Source organism: Nelumbo lutea, chromosome 1, assembly GCF_056320005.1.
Source record: "Nelumbo lutea isolate HS-2025 chromosome 1, American lotus-T2T, whole genome shotgun sequence".
Lineage (NCBI taxonomy): Eukaryota > Viridiplantae > Streptophyta > Magnoliopsida > Proteales > Nelumbonaceae > Nelumbo > Nelumbo lutea.
In genome coordinates this window covers 190,367,381-190,389,991 of record NC_142684.1, presented here as the reverse complement: position 1 = coordinate 190,389,991, position 22,611 = coordinate 190,367,381, and the positions used below count along the sequence as shown (strand labels likewise).

Below are 22,611 nucleotides of genomic sequence, written 5' to 3'. Positions count from 1 at the left end.
TCACTTATCCATTTAGGAGATAAAAAGAACATGAACATCTTGATCAATGAGAACCAAAATCTCATTGACCAACTAAAGACTGATAACCTAATGTTCACGTCGAAGCAAAAAGGTTTATGGGATGATGGAAAACCTAGAACTCTAATTATCCAGGGCAAGTGTTTCTTGGCATTATCTAGACCTTCAAAATCCGTCTACCAAATTTCATCCAAAGCCGGTCATTTTAAGAATCAATTAAGAAAACATTCACTTTCAACAAATCAAGAACGACGTGATAGATCTCTCAAATGATAACCAGGATCTAGTGAATGGTACACATCATCGACCCACCATATTTAACCCTTGTGAAACTGGTGTGGTGAGATTTTCTTACATGGACACAGAACACGAGCATCCAAGGCCATCTTAAAATGGATGGGAAATGTGCCATCCCATCATCATTCAATCATTATCCATTTGACTGAGAGCCATTTATCAATTGGTTCAAAATCGGTGCCTTTCTGTATGGATGGAGTCTTCTCAGTACTGTGGTAGCCATTAGTCCTCTAACTTGATCGGGTGACTAGCACGGTGGCTCTGCGTGTAAAAGTTAGTTCCCACATCAACATTTACAATACTGGTGAAGACAAGTGGATAAGTGGATTTTTCTTATCAAAAATATTTAAACCAGACCCCGTTTGCTGTCTAAACTTTTGCAGGTACATATGATATTTAGTTGTTTTTCATAATAATTGTTCATTTACCATGAAAATAAAGCATCCTTTTTTGAAGTATTCTTCTCGGAATATTATAAAGAAGGAAATAACTAAGAAAATCCGAGAATGAAAGGAAGAATATGCCTATTTTCACTTCAATTTACAGAGATTGCAACTTTTGTAAATGGACTAGGTTGGGCAGGACCACGTACAAACCCAATGTGGCCTAGTACTTGAGGAGCCTGACGTAAAACATTGAACCAAAACTGGGATTCGGCTGCCTAAAAGCTTGGCTGGTCCGTGTGTTTGGATCACCACCATTACCACTAAATATTGTTCTATTTTCTGATACGGATGCCAGGGATGTCCCTTAAACCCATCTTGGATGCTGTTTTCCGGAAGAGTGCAGGAGGCTTTTGCAAACCAATTGAATTGCAGAACCCATTAGCAAGTTCTACCAGCATGGTTTTATCTCTTCCTATCTCTCTTATTGAATTGTAATAGCCAAGCCAGGCATGATATGCTGCCTCCTTGGCACTGGCATCAATCTTTGTCATCGAATCTTCCACCTGTACATAGAGAAAGTTTTGTAGATTAAGTATTTTACTTGGGCAGATGTGTCCTATATGAATATGTAGATTAAGTATTTAAACCGTCCTGTGAAAATATTAAAGTAAAAAATGAAAATTTTTTATTAACTCAAAACACCTGATATGCATGTTCGTGTGTATTGGGTGTAATGATACTTTGACCCTTGTACGGAGATTACGACAGAAGCTTTTCTAGAAGATGTATTCAGTTAAAGAGATTAATTGTGGTAGCTATATATGTAATTGAATAGGCTGAAGCAGAGACAGACCATACACTAAATTCTAAATTTGATTATAGCCAGTTAAGAATAGGTAAAACAAGAAAAGGCTCCAACGCAAATTTAAGGCAATAACATGAAATACGCAAATATGAAAAAAAGTACTGGGAGCATATATGAGAAAAAAATCAGAAGTGTATCCTTTGGATAAATCAAAGCAGCTTAACCAGCCAATTAGTACAAGAGATTGCTATAAATAAATCAAAACAAAATCTGATCTTACACTAATTGCAAAAATTCTATACAAAGAGTAAGCATAGTCAACAAGTGAAATTAATATGCTAGCATCAAAGTTGTTACTTAACCAGTCAAAGTATCAGAGAATGCAAAAATCCCATAGAGAGAGTAAGCATAGTCAACAAATGAAATTAATATGCTAGCATCAAAGTTGTAAGTTAACCAGTCAAAGTATAGAATGCATTTGTTTGAAGAAACAAGGAAGACCAACCAATCACAGGAATTCTTCTTCCTCTTCTGTAACTATAAACAGGGGTTTCGCCCCTTCTCCATTTTTGAATAGGGGTTCTAGCCCCTTCTTTTTTCTTTTTTTTTTTTACCAATAACAGGAAGCATTTCATTAAAATAAGAGACTAGAATACATATTAGGGGAGATAAAACATCTTATGTTTTGGCTTTTTAATTCTTTTTCTACAACAAAAAGAAGGTGTTCAGCCGCTTTTTTCCTGTCATTTTCTGAGACACTAAGAAAATCCTAAGCAAGGCACTCCCCTGTCAAAGTATCTGAGAATGCATTTGTTTGAAGAAACAAGGAAAACCAACCAATCACAGCAATTCTTCTTCTTCCTCATCCTTTTCTGGAACAGGGGCTCTGCCCCTTCCTCTCCATTTTTTAATAGGGTTTCCACCCATTATTTTCCTTCTTATGTTTTTTTTTTTTACTTCTTTTTCTACAACAAAAGCAAGGGGTTCAGTCCCTTTTTTCTGAGACACTAGCAATGCCTAGGCAAGCAACTAGACACTCCCCTATCAAAGTATCAGAGAATGTGCTTGTTTGAAGAAACAAGGAAGACCAACTAACCACAGGAATTCTTGTTTTTTAATTTTCTTTTTTCTAAAACAAGAATAGGGATTTAGCCTTTTTTTCCTTCTTATGTTCTGTTTTTAAATTCTTTTTCTACAACAAAAAGAGGGGTTTAGCCTTTTTTTTCGTGTCCTTTTCTGAAGGACTAAGCAACGCCTGGGAAAGCAACTAGGCGCTCCCCTGTCACCTAAGTTCACCTTTGCTTATTGAAAACTACAGTTGCTAGAGTTATAGTAAATAGTTTTTTCTCTGATATGTCCTGAATCCATCTTTTCCAATTAGCTGAGTCCTGACATGTGATGCATTCTGACTCCCGTGTCCATTTGATGCAACACTAATCTCAGTGGTTCTCCAAGGCCCAAGCTAAGTCAGCAAAAATCCTTGGCACTTAGCACTCAGACAAGACATGATGATGGTAAAATCCAGAACTGACAAGTTTGAGGACATGGGTTCAAGTCTGAGAGTTTTGCAAGAAAAGCCAGAGGTTAAGCCCGCATCCAGTCCACCCCTCCCAAGACCCCAAATAGCTGGGACCACATTGAATAATTCCCTTTTTAAGTATCTCAGTGCATGGGGACAAAATGTATGTATATATAATGGGAACCAAAATTGAAGTGTTAAGTCCTCATTGGATGTACCCTTCCTTATAATCATGTTGAGTGCTAAGTGCAAGGGTGCCTAGATGCCATAAGTTTCCTTTAAAAGAAGCTTAAAAAATCCCAAGACATGTGATAAAGGCAGATATCAAAACCCACCACAATGAAAGAATGATATACAAAAAATGGACTATAAGTCATAGATATCTTTTTGACACACACACACCCAAAGAGATTAATAGCCACTAGAATGGTGTATCCCTACACATCAAGAAAATGGAACTTGTGCCTTTCCTCCACCAAAATAGAGGGTTAAGGTTCTATATACCTTGTGACCTGGGTTTTGATACTTACGCTTTGGCATGGTGTAAGAATCCTTTTGTGAGGTGAGGAATCATCTTTTGTATTTTTGAGTCAGAAAACTTCTCTTTGGGAAGAGAATTACTTCTTCGAATTTGGGCAAGCATACTTTCCTTGGGTAGTGTTATTTATCGGTAACAATAATAAAAAAAATTCATTAATGTGAAGATTTCAGAAAACTCCAAACATCCTAAAAAGGAAAAGGGAAAAGAAACAACAGCACAATGCTGACCATGTCCTACTATCATCAAGAAAAAATGTCACCAACTCACTACCTTAGAAACTTACCCATGAAGGCATAGCATAGACAACTAGGCACTTGTAGTGGGCACTAGCCTGAAAACATGGCTTAAATGAAAACAAACACCCTTCTAGGCAACAAGGCACCAGCCTGGGTGACAAAAAACACAAGGTGAGTGCCTTTATTGTAATACTATTACTATAGCTACATTTTAAGCCTTGTTCGGTTTTTGGTAAGTCATTTACCCGTGTTCTTTTGATCAAAAGTGTTTCCCAGAGGTAAAGTTAAGCAATTGACCATTTTTACCCATAAAATTTCATTATTAGAAGGGGCAATTTTGTCCCTTAATGTTTTCACAACTTTCCCCCAAATGGGAAAGTTACTAATCCACCTGGGAAATGGTACCTAGGTAAGTGATATCCATGGGAAAAGAAATTTACCATGGGACTCACAATTACTGAAAAGAAAACACAGGATAGGTTGGTCAACGGGTGCAACTTTTCTGTTAACCAACTCCCCACCCCACCCCTCCATTTACCAAAAAATGAATGGGGTGTTAATACAATGTGTTATGGTACATCCTATAATATATTATGTGTGTTATCTATATAAAAGAAGATAAGGATAGAGAATTACGGTAATACATCTCTTTTATGTTAAATAGAAAAAGAGCTTTGCCCCTAGGTCTCTTTCCCTCTTCATTACTCTCTTTAGTATAAAATTATAACCTTTTTAGTTGCTAACATTTTTTAGGGAAAATTGCAGATTTGTACCCTGTACTTTGGGTCTAGTCTCACTTTGGTCCCTGAACACAAAACGTGCCAACCCAGTACCTAAACTACCAAAACGCGCCAATTTAGTACAAAACCATTAACTGCCATTAAGTGGCATGTGAAAGGACACAAATGCCCTTCGAGTGTCATCTAATTTTCTTTATCAATCATCTAAATGTCCTAATCTCTTAAAAACCAATAGAGAAAAACAATTTGTCAAAAACCGATCTGTTGCTTTGGTTCAATCTTGATTCTTGAGGAAGATGATGAACAGTGTTTTAGGGTAATTTTGACATTTTTAAAAGTTTTAAGTCACACATGTCATCATGTGATAGAGATAACTGATGGACTGTTAATGGCAGGAACTAAACTGGCACATTTTGAAACTTTGGGGACCAAAGTGAGACTAGGCCCAAAGTACAGGGTATTAATCTGCAATTTTCCCTATTCTTAACATGAAATTTCTCTAGTAAATAATTATTTTGATATATTGATATATTTTTTTTGAAGCCCATATATTGCTGTGGTTGAAACAGTAAAATTAATTGAGTTAAAATTTAAAAATGCTGTTGTCTTTTAGATGTGATGATTTGATATGTTCTGAGAGACAAATTAATATTAATCCTGAAGAGAATTTCTATTTTCCCAATTTATATGCATGTTAATTGATACAGTTAGGGAACTAACCTAGAATTTAGTTTTTCATTTGTAAAGTTCTATTGCCTAGGCAGTAGGCACCCACCTAGGAAACTAGGTGTTCCACTGCCACCTAGAATCACTTATGTGCCTTAACAATTATGTTTCTCCTGGCCCTGGTGCCCCTCAAACTAGGTCCACATCTTGGGGAGAGTGTTGCTATAGAGAGAAAGCTTATTTGGAAAGAGAATCTCTATTTTGTTTTTGATATAATTCTTGTAGTCTTTTAGCTTTATTAGTAAGTTTTCTTTTACTCTCTTCACACATGGAAATAAGCATCTTGCTGAATTACATGAATCTTTGTGTCTTGTCAGGGTTCATTCTCTTCTATGTATTTTCTGGATTTCCCACCAGTCCCATGATCAAATATTTGTTTACCAAGTTCATATCATGATTTAGTACCGCACAAAACAAAAGTGCCTTCTACTTGAAAACATCATTGCCATAATTAAACATGGAAATGGCCCTGTATCATATTAACTGAGAAGCATTGACAAAAGCACGTAAGTTTCTCACACAGGCTATCCCTACCTAATGTCTTTTCTAGAATGAAAAAAAAAACATACTAATTCAAGCAACACAACTTAGGGAATACAAGAAGTGGAGAGAAAAGCTACAAAAAACAACCATAGTTCATTGTTACATCTATAAAATAGAAGCAAACAGCTACAAAATGTCAGGATTGTAGTTATTTCCATAACCTATCGACCTAATTCAATGAAAACATTCAAACTAGAAATTGATTATCATCTTGATTTAATTTAAAGTATCACAAGAGATGGAGGAGGAGGATGCATCCAGAGTGTTATCTGATATGTGAATACCACTTAAAAGGAAATTTCTATAAAACAGTTGCTAGGCCAGCAATGTTATATCGAGCAGTGTGTTGGGCAGTCAAAAAACATGTCCAACAAAAGAGTGCAACAGAAATGTCTATGCTGAGATGGATGAGTGGACAAACTAGAAAGGGTAGGTCAGAAATAAAGCCATTCGAAGGAACCTAGGAGAAGCTCCAATAGGTGATAAACAGAACAGAATGGCAAAACAGTATTAATGTAGCTGATCCCATATAGTTGGTATAAGGCTTAGATGATGATGAAAGAGGGAAAATAATAGTGCCAAATGTGTTTCTAGAATCTAGATACCTTAATATACCAAGAAGGCAAACACAAATAAAAATAAAAGAGGGGATTAAAATCTTCACATATATAATTTAAATGCATTAGAGAATCACCTTCAATTTTATATCTGAGTTTAATTGTGGTAAAGATGCCTTTTCAATAGGCAGGTCTTTTATTTCATCTAGGAAATATTCTTCCCAAGGTGCAAGCAATAGAATGCCCTCTCCTTCCTTGCCTTCACGCCCTGTCCTTCCAAGACGATGTATGTACTGCTCCCGGTCAGAAGGAATACCAACCTAAGGATCAAGAAATCAGAAATCTTTACATTAAGTGTACTCACACAATGTTATGTTCAAGAATGATAACACTACTAAATAATCACTGAATCACATGAATTTACTTTTCTGTTTGGGTGCATTTCACCAGCTGCTCTATTAACTTAGTTCTTGCCCTACATAAGGGGGAAAAAGTTGAAAAAGCAGCACCATTCATATTATACAGTCTTCTTATGCTGAACATGAAAATTCTATGAAGTGTCAATGATAAAATACTCTTCGTAATGTGTTATTATTAAGCGCATTTCACTAAAGTCATGCATAATGCATACAGTACACATACCTACAGAAAAATAAAGGCCTCAAAGCATAACATATTAGTATTATATACTGGCTGTGCATTAAACAAGGCAGTACAGTGACAACATGCCAAGTTTCATTGCTACCTGAATCACCAAAGTAACATCAGGATAGTTCATTCCACGAGCTGAAACATCAGATGTTACAAGAATTAGTCGCTTTGATTCACGAAACTCATCAGATATGCGGGTTCGGTAAAGTTGAGTTTTTCTAGAATGCATTTCTCTGACATTCATTTTCATCTCCCGGAGAAGTAAGAACATGAGGGATGTCACCATTGCAGTTGTACAGAAAATAATAATCTGTGTAGGTTGAACAATGAGACTGTAAGTATTACTTTATCTACAAATAAGAAGAAAACCAGAAATAGATACCTTATAATCAAGCATATGCGAGATGTGCTCCTTCAAAAGATGGTGTACTATTTGAAAATGCAGTTCGTGTGGTGCAACCAGATACGACTGTTTAACCTACATTCAACAAGCCAAACTTACAACCATATAGTTAGCCATGGCAAGGTAAGCAAAATTACTTGCTATCAAGATCTGGAAGTTGTCAACCATCAACAAAACAAAAAGTAAGGTATTCATATACATTGAAAAGTGTGTTAGAGAAACATAGTGATAACTTGAGCACATAACATAAACTGCAACACCCCTAATTGATTGACAAAACTACTTATTTTAAAAGAGAAACACCCCTATATATTAACATATCGCCATAAACAGAGTTGATCCAGCTTTATCAAAAATAGCATCTGTGAAACCAGCATTCTAAACAAACACAAATCCTTTATAATATTAAAATAACAGAACCTCTAACTATATACAACTACCAATACTGTAAATCTTGAATAGATTTTAGGTACCACTGCATTTGAGAATAGTCAAGATTACATAGAAAATATATTGAGTAATCCTGTGATAATTAATTAATTATGATATCACCAATTCCTTCTTTTTGAGGATGGCCTTTTTTTGAGGTCCTTTTTGTACAGCTTCTCAATGTACACAGGACCTTTTATTAATACAATCATACTTTACTTTTTCTCAAAAATAAAAATAAAAAAACTATATCATCAATTCCTGTTTGCCTTTTCTTTTCCCCTGTTCGTGTACTAAACCACAAAAAACTCCTCGGGAAGCAAGTCATAATAATCATTTGATGCTAGATAGCTCAAAAATCAGAAAATCAGTACAGAAGATGCATCATGCATAATACCTTGGAATGAGTTTCAGTGCCGCCCAACCCCACTGTGTCAATACAAACATGTTCCCTTTTCAAAACAAGTTGTGAAATGCGACGCACCTGTGAATTTGTAAATTCAGCAAAAAAAACAGCATTATATTTTAACTATAAAAGAAAAGGAAATAAGTAGGATTTTTTTGAGGATGGGGGCACCTCTTTCGGAATTGTAGCAGAGAACAGCAATGACTGCCTTTGGCGTGGCACACAGTCAACAATTTTCTCTATATCCTTCCGGAATCCCAAATCAAGCAAGTGATCAGCCTCATCTAGTATCAGCATTTTCAGGCCCATCAAATGCACAGAGAAGCCAGATTTATTCTCTATATGATCTAACAACCTACCAGGGGTTGCAACTATAATCTGCAACGTTTACAATGGATAACATGAAAATCAATACTAAAATGCATAGATGTGACAAGTAAGAACTAAATGAGAAATGCCAGGGTGTTAATATAAATTGTTCTAATGCCCTTCCACTATTTTTGACATTACAACTAACACTTAAAAGTAAAATATCAGCAATATATTGATAAAAATCAAAATGATGTGGTCAGAGACATCAAACATAAAAGAGACTCTTAATCTACTTAGGAAACTGTTAACACTTTTGTACGCTTATGAAACATGTGGGTTCTGGATGGGATAAATAAGATTTAATATCAAGTAACCTGGCATGGATGGGATTCTAGGCGCTTCAGGTCATCCTTGAATCGTGTACCTCCAATTAATGTTTGGACACCTATCCCGTCATGGTACTTTAGCATGACATTGGCTTCTGCAGCAATCTGACTAGCAAGCTCCCTTGTGGGACAAAGAATGAGGACAACAATTGGTGGCACTCGTTGACTTGTGCTGTCACTTGTGGTCTTCAGAACTGCTTCAATTGCAGGAAGCTGTTTTCATTGAACAAGGGCATTGGGAAAAGAGAAAATAAAGAAACAAAAGAAAAAAAAATGATAGATGAGATAGCACAAAAGTAGCATATGATTTACCAGAAAGGCTGCACTTTTTCCTGTGCCAGTTTTAGCTTTGACCAAAACATCCTTGCCTGCTCCAAATTGCACGATATACATCATTAATTCACAAAAAATAGTAGCCCATCAATGTTTTATCAGAAGAATCTTTCCTTAAGAAGAAACAACTCATGTATCAGAAATGACTCAGATAGGAGCTACAAAAATGCATATACAAAGATTGGAACAAAGGTAGAATGATAAATAACAGTCAAATTTAGCAAATATATTAACATGAATAGCATGTCATCGGTATGTTGATATCCATTACCAAATGCATTAATTGATAGTAGTATGTAAAAACTAGAAACACCCAGGATTTTTGTCGAAGAAAATATCCCTCTTCCACAATAATACATATAACACCTTTGTTTATTAGTAATAAGGTTTTCTTGAACGAGTTGCATTGCAATTATATGATAAAAAATTTCCAGGGTACGCAACATCAAGAACTTATGGGGTTTGGAGAGTTAGTATGCATGCATGTATGCATATGCATGCATCTGTTTTCCACTGAGAACATAAGAGAACAAACTGATGCACCAGCAAAGATCCAGTTTAAAAGAATTGAAAAATCCAATACCATCAAGGCAAGCAGAAATAGTGGCCTCTTGTACCATGGTCATTTGCACATAGCCAGCTAACAAAAGTGCCTTTATTGTCAATGGAGTAATGCTGCATTCGTCAAATCTGGGAAGAAACAAAGAGGTAGGGTTATCCAGATAATACTTAAACATTAAAGATAAATTAATAAAGTGCCACAATATCCAGCCCAAATGCTATGGTCAATTTCCACGCCATGGAGGCTTTCAACTCCCTTTTGCAAGTTAACATTGTCAGTATTGTAAAATTGTCAACCACATTCAAATTTTCAAACAGATAAAAGATAGGTAGGTCCTTCCAGAGATTCTTAGCTGTAGCTTCAGCTGGTGCCTGGATCCCAAGAGAGTTTAATCATGTGGCTGATCAGTTATCTAAATCTGATTCTGAGAGGAATAGCATGTATAGTGGAAATATTTTACCTATTACTTGAAAGGGCCCTTTTATTTTATTTATTTACTTTTTTTGTAAGACCCTGATTTTAATATCCTTATCATGTACTCAACTTTTCTTTTTGAATGAAATGTTAACCTTTCTCAAAAGAAAAAGAAATAAGAAGAATAAGTAGAAATAAATACATTCCGAACCTGTCTCTAAATTTGATCTATTCTCAGAACTTGGCTTGAATTAGGACTTTGGTTTTAGAAGGGGCCTGAGAGATAGTGAGTGTGACTCCCTTGTTCTCCTACTACCAAAGATGAAACTGTCTTTCTGGACCCTAATATCTCAGAAGGAAGAAATCTGGTGCAAACCTATCCTTCCCAATCCCCAAAGTATAAGCTTTGTGTTGGGAAGTGTTCCTTGGGAAGATCAACACCTGTGACTTGCTACAAAAAAAGAAGGTTAAACAAGTGCCTCTCTCCTCATATGTGTATCCTTTGCAAGGAAAGTGATCAGACTCTTCCTCACTTGTTATTTTCTTGCTCCTTTGTTTCTGGTATTGGAAACACCTCTATTCTCTCTTTGGTTGCAGATGGGTACCCCCACATGATGTGGTAGGCTTGTTCAACTCCAATTTCTTAAGGCAACAGAAAAATAGAGGAAGAACTTTATGGAGGGAAGCAAGAGCAGTGTTGGTACGGACAACATGGGAAGAAAGGGATCAGAGAACATTTAACAAGAAGAGCAAATCTAAGGAGGACTTGATTGAAGCCATAACAGTAAGAATGGCATGTTGGGTAAAAACCTTGGATCTTTTTAGAGAATTCTCAACAAATGACACATTAAGATCCTAAAGTGAAGTGGCACAAACAGTCAGACCTGTTGAAAGTCTAAAGATTGGATTGGAAACCTCCAGCTATGAATAAGCTAAAGTTGAACTTTGATGGAAGCTCAATGGGTAATCTAAGAAGAGCAGGAATAGGAGGAATCTTTAGAAAGTAGCTTTATTTTCAGAACCAATTGGTTTTGGAGATTCAATTCAGACTGCAACCCTGGCTCTCTTACAAGGCTTGAGGCTTGCAGTACAGCTAGAAGGGAATTGGAAGTTGGAGACTCACAATTAGTCATCTCATGGACCAGGAAACTCAGTTCAGCTCCTTGAAGATACAGAAATGCTTTCAGGGAAATTGATATCCTAGCAAAGAGGTTCAATTCTACTTTTAGCTGGATAAGAAGAACTGCAAATGGGATGGCAGATATTTTCGCAAAGCAAGGAGTTGACAGGGCCTAGTTTATTTTGGGCGAAGTTGTAAATGTGATGTACTTTGGAGCTCCTATGTAACTTGGGTTTGAATTTTGGAGGATGACACTCTGGTCATCAAGTTGTATTATCTATTTCTTTAATCAAATCTAATGAAATCTATTTTCTGCTGATCAAAAAAAAAAAAAAAACCATAACCAACCACACGTACTGTTTCTTTCTGGCAATAAATAATTTTTTACTATGCCCTCAAAAAAAAATGACCATGATAATTATCAAAAAAAAAAAAAAAAAAAAGACCATGATCTTTTCACCATAGGATTACAAATCAACCCAAATGTTACACCACGAATCATATCATAATTTGCATACCTTTTCTGACTTAAAAGCGATTCCTCCTCATTCTGTTTACCAACGTCTACTAAATTTCTATGGCTCAGCTCGTCACGGATTGACTGAATTTGACTGGAAATATCGCTTTGATCTTCGAGCAGCTTAGGAACTCGTCTCATTGTCTTCATATCATAATTTCCCAAAGTAGCTCTGCTCATAATTTTCTTTGGATTCGTTCTACCTTTGAAATCCAAATCCTCCTCTGGCTCCTCTTCGCTGAAGTTAAACCTCGGCCATCCTGACTTTCCCATAACTTTTCCCCGTACTCCCTTGGGTTCACCAGCAAAAGGCTTTATTAAATCATCCTCCAAACTGAATTCTTTATCATCTTCACTAGATGAACTCTCATTTCTAAGATATCTCAATCTAGGACTCGGTTTCCTTCCCGCTGTAACCGAATAATGTCTAGGTCTTGATGAATCCAAAAATGACCTCGGACTAGCACGATCATCTGTCAGACTACGCCTATCCCCAATCAGTTTTCTCAAATCAATAGGGGGTTCGATTGCCTGATGCCTCCGATGAGAACGATTAGGAGCTGACTTCAGCGGCCCATCGTCTTCATTCCAAAGATCTTCAGCACCTTCCTTCATGAACCGATCAGCGAGAGCCTTAATTTGATCGTTGGCGCTCATCGGTTTGAAATTTGAGGCCGATTTTGGATCCAACGACGGCTGATCATCGGATTTTCCAGCGATTTTAGCACGGATTTGAGATCTAATTCTAGCCTGGTAAAGCTGTTTTTCCTGCTCGAGAAGTTTTTTCTCCTTCTCTTTTGCTTTCTTCTCATGTAGGCGTTTCCACTGCCATTTGTTCAGACCACCAGGAAATGTCCGGGGGCCACCGCCCATGGAACGGACAAGCAAAAGGTTGCAGAGGATTTTCGGTAAAGCTGTAGAGTGCTCACGAAGCCGAGATGAATACATGGAGTCCCGTTTCAAAGGAGCATGCAGAGATGAAAGAGTAAGGTAAGGTTGAGTAGGGTTTAGGGTTTTAGAAGCCCCTAGCATATACAGTATACTGATGATGGATGAATCTGCCCCCCACCAGTTTGCGCCCAAAAACGTCCCACATCGTTAGAAGTGGCCGCGTGTCGTCTCACACGCAAAAACCTCGTTCTCATGCGGAGCTAACAGGACAGCCGTTAGCTCATTCCGTTAGCTCCAATTTCACCTAAAACCGGGTGTCACTCCCCTCTTTCCCGCTCATACTCGTTCCCTCACTCCTCTCGACCTGCCCTCTAAAACTAAAACGGCCCCACCTCCTCCCCTCCCTGAGACTGCTGAGAAATCCGATAGACAATCGTTCCGGCAGATACATCGGAGTTATGCTGTTTGGATCTCTCTCAGCTTGAACTGTCTCAGATTGTCGAGGCTTATAAACCAGCCTCTTGTTTGTCTGTGCCAGAAAACCAATGAGTTCAAAAGTTGGTTATTAATGAAAATTTTTGGTCGGTTTCTGCTTTTGAAGAGAGATTGTTAATGGGTATTTCGTTTGCAAATATTTATGCTCAATATTGTTTGGGTCTTCTGGTTCTTCCGCCACCAGATGAAGAGGGCGACTACTAGAACGAGAAAGGAGGAACTGCAACGGCTAGTTTCTAGGCCTTGCTTTTTCCAGAAAATGGTAGAGCAGAGCTTGTCAGATTGACAGAAGTGAGAAAGAAAGGAGAGGAAGAGAGAGAAAGAATGGGAGAGATACCGTTTGCTGAATCTATGGAGAAGGAGAGTAGGTATTCCAGAATAACACTCAGTGGTCGGGCTTCAACAAATGAGCGGGTTTCCTATAACACTGGAAGACAACACAAAAATGGAAAAGTGAGAGAAACCAGCGCAGTAATGGAGGAAATTAAAGATGGCAAGAGTTGCAGAGAAGTCTTAGTTGAATGTTCTGGCGGGAAATTTGGGGACTAGACCACTGAGTTGTTGAAAGACAAGCCTCTTAGTCGTAAAACGAAAAGAGATGACAACCCTTAATCAGTTTTTGTTTGAAAGAAGCTTTTTCTTGTGCAGAAAGTCATCAGAAATTGTGGGAAGTATTTTTCTAATTTCAAGACATTGAAACCACAGCAGAACGGAACTAATACTCACAAGAAAGCAAGCTGAGGGATTTTCGCTTAAAGACACTGGGAAAACTCCAAATAAGCTGTTATTATTCAGCTTCCTACTCGTTTAGATGCAAAAGAAACAAGAACAGAAAAGAAACGATAAATTGGAGAAGACCAATTAAGAAAATTGGCCCAGAGACTCGGAAATCTTGCCGGAGAACCGATTATTGGAAAGATTCAATGTCTGAAGTTTGGCGAGGCTTTCGAGCTCCGTCGGGATTTTCCCAGAGATGTTGTTTGTAATAACTTGCAAATTTCCACCAAAAACCCAAATATGAAAATAAAATCAGAATGGGTGGTCTTTTATTTTCCTACACTTGATAAGATTTGTAAGGAGATAGGGCGGTCTGAGGTCGAGAGGAGTGCAAGAGCGACTGAGCGAGTATGAACAGGAAAGAGGAGAGTGAAATCCGGTTTTGGATGAAACAGGAGCTAACGGGACGAATTGACGGCCTTTCAGTTAGCTCCGCACGAGAATGAAGCTTATGCGTGTGGGAGGACACGCGGCCACTTCTAACGTCGTAGGATGTTTTTGGGGAGCAAGCTGGTGGGAGAGACTCAAACTCGCGTATGTAAATATTATTTATATTATATATTAAAAAAATATATTTCGAAATTCCCTCTTTATTTTAAATAAAATTATCTTTGAATATATATATATATATTTATGTATACATATAAAATTATTTATATTATATATTAAAAAAATATATTTCGAAATTCCCTCTTTATTTTAAATAAAATTATCTTTGAAAAGAACTTTAATTAAAAAATTTTAGGGATTCGAGTCCCTTATGGGGAACTCACCTCCATTAGGGATAAGGATGGAGGATCACTTTTATCCCCAACAAGGATTAGGGTCTAGAAGGAATTTATTTCTATTATGGTCCTAGCCCCATTACCATTCCTAATTGCATATAGGAAAAAGAGAGGAAAGTGGGGGTAAAACTGAAATTTTAATGAAATCTAGGACACATGTGATGTCACATGCAAACAGCCCAAAATGTTTTAATGGAGAGCTTTTTTGTGTCAAATGGAACCACCCCACAAGTAGTGCTCTAAAATGGGTTAGAGTCGCCCGTGGCCTACCCAAGGAACTAGCCGTTGGGGCTTACAGAAATACCCCCGATAGCTATATAAGGGATATTTATGTATTTTGGCTTTAGGGTAGAAAATGATAAAAATGCCCCCCCAACAACTATATAACAACTAGTTGGGGGCATTTTGGATAAAGTGATAAATGACTTTATAATGACCAAGCACCCCTCCGAACAACTAAAAAATGACTAGTTTTAGAGTATTTTATGCAATTGAATTATTTTTAATTCCTATAAATAGCTCACTTCTCCACCACTCTCACTACACCAATTCAACAATTCTCTTCTCATACTCTCTCTACTCTCCAATTCTCAAGTCTTGACTTTTTTCAAGTTTCAACAAAAAGAAGGATTGTTCAAGTATCTCAAGTTAGCAATTTGGGAGGTTTGGAGGCTTCAATCGTTGAAATCAAGTTGAGATTCTAAACCGATTCGAACAAGTGCAATTAAATTATTTTTTTAGAATTAAAAAATGGCCAACTCCTCCCAAAACCAATTCCCCAGCATGTTTAGTGCCAACGGTATTCGGTCGCAACATGATAGCATTAGCATTGATATGGATGCTACTGAAATTGTCAAAGTTCCCACCCCTAATATTGGTACTATTTCTATGGGTAGGAAAAAGAAGGGAACTAAATTGACTAGCCTAGTTTAGAAACTATGTAAAATAAAGGAGGTTGAGGGGGAGAGAAAAGGGCCGTTTGCCAAAAATATAGGGGTGACTTTAGCTATTATAGTAAGGTTGTACAGGCCACTTGGGTAGACATCTTCTTATCCATGAGAAATAAGAAGAAGAAGAAGAAGAAGAAGAGCAAGGGAAAGAAAATTCCTAAACACAAATTAGGAGGGGGTTTTGGTGCTTTTAAATATTCACAAGAACAAATGAGGCAAGAATTGAGAAAATATATTGTACATGCTGAACAACCATTTTTATTAGCTAGTGATAGTAAACTTGAATTTTTTTTGCATAATTATGTAAATCCTCAATTTAAAAAAAGTTTCTAGAAATACTATTAGAATGGATGCTTTGAAAATTTTTTATTCATATAAACAAAATTTAATTTCTATTTTATCAAATCTTAATTATGGAGTTGCAATTACTTTTAATACTTGGACTTTTAAATTTAACATAATTTATATTTGTGTTACTGATCATCTTATTGATCAAATCTGGCTTTTACAAAAATGAATTTTAAGCTTTACTGAATGGCCACATACTTGCCTAGCTATTGCGACAAGTATTTTAAATACTTTACATGTTTATGGAATTGACAATAAACTTTTTTCTATTAGTTTTGATAATGCTGCCAATAATGATTCAGCAATAAATATTTTAAAATCTCAATTAAAACATTATTTTAATAGTAAATTATTCATATTAGATGTGCATGTCACATCTTAAATTTATGTATTTAAGATGCTTTAAATATTATTTCTCATCATATTTCTAAAATTAGAAATTATATTATATATATTAAAAGCTCTAGAGCATGAAAACAAGAATTTAAATAGTCATGACCTAATTATGGTTTAAAATCTAAACATTTTATGTTAGATATTCAACATAGATGAAAGTCTACCTATTTTATGTTAGGAAATTGTATTCCCTATTAACAAATTCTTTTTTATTTTTATAATTCAAAAATGCCACATGATATTATACTTACGAAGATTGGGAAATGGCTATTTGCATAAGAAATTTTTTACACAATTTTTATGATGCAACTAAGGAATTTTCAGGTGTTTATTACCCAACTAGTTGTCTTTTAGTTAATCAATTATTCGTGATTAGTGAATGTTTTGCAAAATATAAAAAATCCACAATTTAAAAGTACTATTGAAATAATGAAAAATAAATTTAAAACATATTCGGAGAACATTTCTCCTCTTTGTTGTTTAGCTACAATATTAGGTCCTAGGATTAGAAAATGTGGTGTAGATATTTTACTTGAATCATATTGTGAAAAATGAACATTGAAATTGGAAATCAAAAAGAAAAAGTTAATAGTTTATTAGTTGAAATGTATAGTTTATATGAATCTAATATGGTAGGGAATAAAAAATCTACAATTTGTACAAGTACAATTTCCACTTCTAAAACAACTAATTCTAGTAGTGCGAAAGATAGAGTTTGGTCTTTAATAAGTAGGAGGCAGGAATTTGTTGCCACTTCATCAACATGTTCATTTACTGAACTTAATTTTTATTTACAAAAAGAAAATTCTAGTTCAAGTGATTCCTTCGACTCGAAAGGAATGAATAATTTTGATATTGTAGCCTGGTGGAGTGGATATGAAAAAATATCCTTGTCACCATGGCACATAATCTACTAACCCTCCAGAGGACATTATACTACTCTTGATGATTCACCTGAAGTAGATGATCAAAATCGAAATGGAGATGGATGTGGAACTTCAAGAAAAATGATGAAGACAATACTTTTTGTATATTCAATAATTTTGTACATTTTTTTTAATTATTATAAATTTTGTTATTAAATTTTATATTTTTATTTAAATTATTTGTTATTTTTTCAACAATGTAATTTTTAATTTTTAATTTGTAATTGTATTATATTTTTTATATTTTATTCCATTTTTAAGTATTTTTTGACCATTGTATTGTTCAACTTTCAAATTTCAATGAAATAAAATTCCTATTTTTTTAATTTGTTGTCCATTTGGCATTTTGTATTTTGTTAAGTATTTTTTTAATTTATTTGTTAAAACTTTTATTTTTTTCAATTTGTTGAATTGTTCCCAAAGGAAAGTTAAGTATTTTAGTTTTACTTAACAAAAAATAAAAAAAAAAATCAAAATGTCAAAAAAAAAATGTTTGGCTCGGTTTGGCTCAAGTTCAACCCATAGCCCAACTCAATAAGGCCTAGGCCTATAGCTCACGGCCTGGTATGGCACGACATGGGCCCGCATGGGCTCGGATTGTGGGTTGTGCCAAGCTGACCGCCAACTTATCCCAAGGGAGGGAAGCACAACCTATGTGCCGACACGACATGGGTCGTGCTATGCTTGACTTACAGCTCTACCCACAAGGTGTAGTCAAGTAGTGTTGAAAATTATATATAGAGCTTGATGAGGGCAGATTTGGCCTTCCAGAGAAATTGTGACACGTGGCACCTCGTTACAACTAGGAAAACATCCAGCCAACAAACTTACAAAGTTGGTGACCCACCCGGGCACCAGTCTGGCCGGCCTGCGCGAACTACGCGCGGCCTAGCGCACGGCCTGCGCGACCTGGACTAGCCTAGCGCATGATCCAGCCAACGCGCCCACTGATGACCTGGCCTAGACACTGACCCACCAACTGACGCAGGCACCCCTCTAACAACCCGGCCTAGGCGCTGACCTGGCCGCCTGACACAAGCACCAGCCTGACGACCTCGAGGAGTTCACCACCGTACCCCGGTTCTGACAGGATGCGACGAGTCTTACCGTTTGGAGGTTTTTCACCCACCTAACCCGCGAGGACTACAGTATATAAAGACCTCACCCCCCAAAGGGGAGGGGGGAAAAAAGAAAGGGAAGTAACCCTGCTCTCTAGCTCTCTCATATTATCTTCAAAGCTCTCTACAATAAGAGTGCTAACTTATGCATCGGAGAGCCCCCACCGGGAAAATACCCCTGGGACCTCTGATTCAGTTCTCGGAGGTCCCTTAGCTCTCGCCACCTACAAAGAGAAGGAAAAGATGGAGTTCTCGCAAGTCTCTCAGCTCCCGCCACCTACAAAGAGGAGGAAAAGATGAAGTTCTCACAGGTCCCTCATCTCCCACAGCCTACAAAGGAAAGAAGACCACCTCATGCTGAGGGCAGTCGGATTGCGCCGCACCAGGGAGCTCCAACATTCTCTAAGGCATCGACCGCCTAGTAGGGAGTTCGCCAGGCAGTTAGCCACCAGGGAGTTCGCCCCCAGGAAGTTCGCCACCAAGGCAGTTCGCCCCCAGGCAGTTCGCCACCAAGGCAGTTCGCCCCCAGGCAGTTCGCCACCAAGGCAGTTCCCCACCAGGGAGTTCGCCACAAGGCAGTTCGCCCCCAGGCAGTTCGCCACCAAGGTAGTTCGCCCCAGGCAGTTTGCCACCAGGGAGTTCGCCACCAAGCAGTTCGCCCCCAGGCAGTTTGCCACCAAGGCAGTTCGCCACCAAGTAGCTCGTCACTAAGGCACGCCACCACCGGGTCGAATAACGAGGTACTTTGCCAAAAAAATTTACATCACAAAACATTGGTACGTGGCCGAAAACGGTTACATCAATTGGCGCCGTCTGTGGGAACACGCTACAAAAAGCTAAGTTCTCATCCTACCAAAGCTAAGTTCTCATCTTGCCAAAACTAAGTCCTCACTTTTTAGAAATTGAAGCTATCGCTTTATAGTTTTACATTTTTTATGAACTCGGAGACTATGCAGGGAGATAATGGACTAAGTAGCTCTACCAACCTTACTTTCAATTCAGATAATGCCACATCAGTCCTCTCCGCAAGGTCCCCCCTACAAAGATGAGCTCTTCGTGGCTTCCGCGGGAGTTGGCGGCCAACTGACTACATAGGCGCCCTTACTGGTCGAGCCTTCCAAGGCTCCCGTGTGAGTTGGAAACCTAAAGTTAGTGGTGTTGCCCCCGAAGGTCAAGCCCCTAGTAGCTTCTTGTAGGAGTAGGTGACCGGAATTACGAAGCTGATGCAGGCCAAACCTACGGGCCACATCACTACTTAAGACCCGGTCGCCTCTCCGGCACGGGCAAAAGTCAAAAAAGAGTAGACTACGAGTCACTCCCAAAAGCCTACGACCACATTACTACTTAAGACCTGGTCGCCTCTCCGGCACGGGCAAAAGTCAAAAAAGAGTAGACTGAGTCACTCCCAAAAGCCTACGGGCCACATTACTGCTTAAGACCCGGTCGCCTCTCCGGCACGGGCAAAAGTCAAAAAAGAGTGGACTACGAGTCACTCCCAAAAGCCTACGGGCCACATTACTGCTTAAGACCCGGTCGCCTCTCCGGCACGGGCAAAAGTAAAAAAAGAGTATACGAATCGCTCCCAAAAGCCTACGGGCCACATTACTGCTCAAGACCCGGTCGCCCCTCTGGCACGGGCAAAGTAAAAAAAGAATAGACTACGAGTCGCTCCCAAAGCCTACGGGCCACACTAGTAATTGGATCAGCACTTACTAGCTCATCGACTTACGGGCCAAAAGAAATCTACTCCCGAGCTGAGTTACTATTAGCTCGGGAGTGGGGGGCTATTGATGAGGACAGATTTGGCCCTCCAGTGAAATTGTGACACGTGGCACCTCGTGACAACTAGGAAAACACCCAGCCAACAAACTTACGAAGTTGATGACCCACCCGGGCACCAGTCTGGCCGGCCTGGCACGGCCTGACGCGCACCTGCGCGACCTGCGTGAGGCGCGTGCGCGGCCTAGTGCACGAACTGCGCGACCTGGACCAGCCTAGCGCATGATCCAGCCAACGCGCCCACTGATGACCTGGCCTAGACACTGACCCGCCGACTGACACAGGCACCGACCTGACGACCTGGCCTAGACACTGACCCACCAACTGACGCAGGCACCCCTCTAACAACCCGGCCTAGGCGCCGACCTGGCCGCCTGACACAAGCGCCAGCCTGACAACCTCGAGGAGTTCACCACCGTACCCTGGTTCTGATAGGATGCGACGAGTCTTACCGTTTGGAGGTTTTTCACCCACCTAACCCGCGAGGACTCTGGTATATAAAGACCTCACCCCCCAAAGGGGAGGGGGAAAAAAAAGAAAGGGAAGTAACCCTGCTCTCTAACTCTCTCATATTATCTTCAAAGCTCTCTACAATAAGAGTGCTAACTTATGCATCGGAGAGCCCCCACCGGGAAAATACCCCCGGGACCTCTGATTCAGTTCTCGCAGGACCTTCAGCTCCCGCCACCTACAAGGAGGAAAAGATGGAGTTCTCGGAAGTCTCTCAGCTCCCGCCACCTACAAGGAGGAGGAAGAGATGGAGTTCTCGGAGGTCCCTTAGCTCCCGCCACCTACAAGGAGGAAAAGATGGAGTTCTCGGAGGTCCCTCAAATCCCGCCACCTACAAGAAGGAGGAAAAGATGGAGTTCTCGGAGGTCCCTTAGCTCCCGCCACCTACAAAGAGAAGGAAAAGATGGAGTTCTCGCAAGTCTCTCAGCGCCCGCCACCTACAAAGAGGAGGAAAAGATGAAGTTCTCGCAGGTCCCTCATCTCCCGCAGCCTACAAAGGAAAGAAGACCACCTCATGCTGAGGGCAGTCGGATTGCGCCGCACCAGAGAGCTCCAACATTCTCTAAGGCATCAACCGCCTAGTAGGGAGTTCGCCAGGCAGTTCGCCACCAGGGAGTTCGCCCCCAGGCAGTTCACCACCAAGGCAGTTCGCCACCAAGGCAGTTCGCCCCCAGGCAGTTCACCACCAAGGCAATTCGCCACCAGGGAGTTCGCCACAAGGCAGTTCGCCCCCAGGCAGTTCACCACCAAGGTAGTTCACCCCAGGCAGTTTGCCACCAGGGAGTTCGCCCCCAGGCAGTTCGCCACCAAGTAGCTCGTCACTAAGGCACGCCACCACCGGGTCGAATAACGAGGTACTTTGCCAAAAAAATTTACATCACAAAACATTGGTATGTGGCCGAAAACGGTTACACCAGAGCTTGTTCAAGTAGTTTGTCAAAATCACAATGTATATTTAAATAATTACTTTTTTTAATGGGCCACACTGGGTGGAAGCCAAGTGAGTTGGGTTGGATTTAATCTGAACATATGCCAAAACCTAATAATTGGACATAAAACCTGAGCCTAGACCAAGCCCCATTTACCCAATTCAGGCCGATCTACACTGTAATTTGATACACTCAGGCCCCGTTTGCTTTTTGGTAAGTTACTTACTTGGGTAAGTGTTTCCCAGGAAACCCTTTCCTGGGTAAGTGCATTTGCCCATGTTCTTTTATTTCCCATGTAAATAATGTAATGACCATTTTAGCCATAAAAATTCTATTATCAAAAAGGACATTTTTGTCCCATCCAAGTGCTGGCAACTTTCCCCTAGATGGGAAAGCTAATTTACCCACCTAAGAGATGGGTAGATACCTAGGAAAATAAACTTTCCCTGGTCAAGCAATCCTATTGACCAACTTTCCCCCTCTCAAATTTCCAAAAATGAATTCCCTCTCAAGGGATTTGAATTAGCCGTAGAACCAACGATAATGCCTTAAATAAATTACATGGAATGCCCAATGAAAAGTTTAATGGTTGTGGGAAATATATTTTATGAATGATGTAGAGCATTATTATTTAGGGTTCGACTATGATAATGGAAAAATATAATATTGAAAAATGTCTTACCAATCAATTGAAATCATAAACGTGGTAATCAACAAGGTGTTATTTTATCAAAATTTATGAGTAGGTTTTGATTGATCAAAACTCTTTCCATACCATGTCTTTACTGTATCATAGATTTTCCCTA

At 38.9% G+C, this 22,611-nt stretch overlaps 1 protein-coding gene across 1 annotated transcript; it reads right to left on the bottom strand.

The window, feature by feature from the left end:
• Positions 1-642: 642 nt before the first annotated feature.
• LOC148879999 (putative DEAD-box ATP-dependent RNA helicase 48) lies at positions 643-14,420 on the bottom strand. Its single transcript, XM_088961789.1, has 10 exons — positions 11,903-14,420; positions 9,872-9,978; positions 9,268-9,323; positions 8,944-9,168; positions 8,429-8,635; positions 8,249-8,335; positions 7,402-7,497; positions 7,114-7,329; positions 6,506-6,688; positions 643-1,264 (listed from the first exon to the last, which is right to left on the bottom strand). The coding sequence occupies exons 1-10, from the start codon at positions 12,931-12,933 to the stop codon at positions 1,034-1,036; spliced, it is 2,439 nt and encodes an 812-aa protein (XP_088817915.1). The 5' UTR covers positions 12,934-14,420; the 3' UTR covers positions 643-1,033.
• Between the last annotated feature and the right edge of the window lie 8,191 nt (positions 14,421-22,611).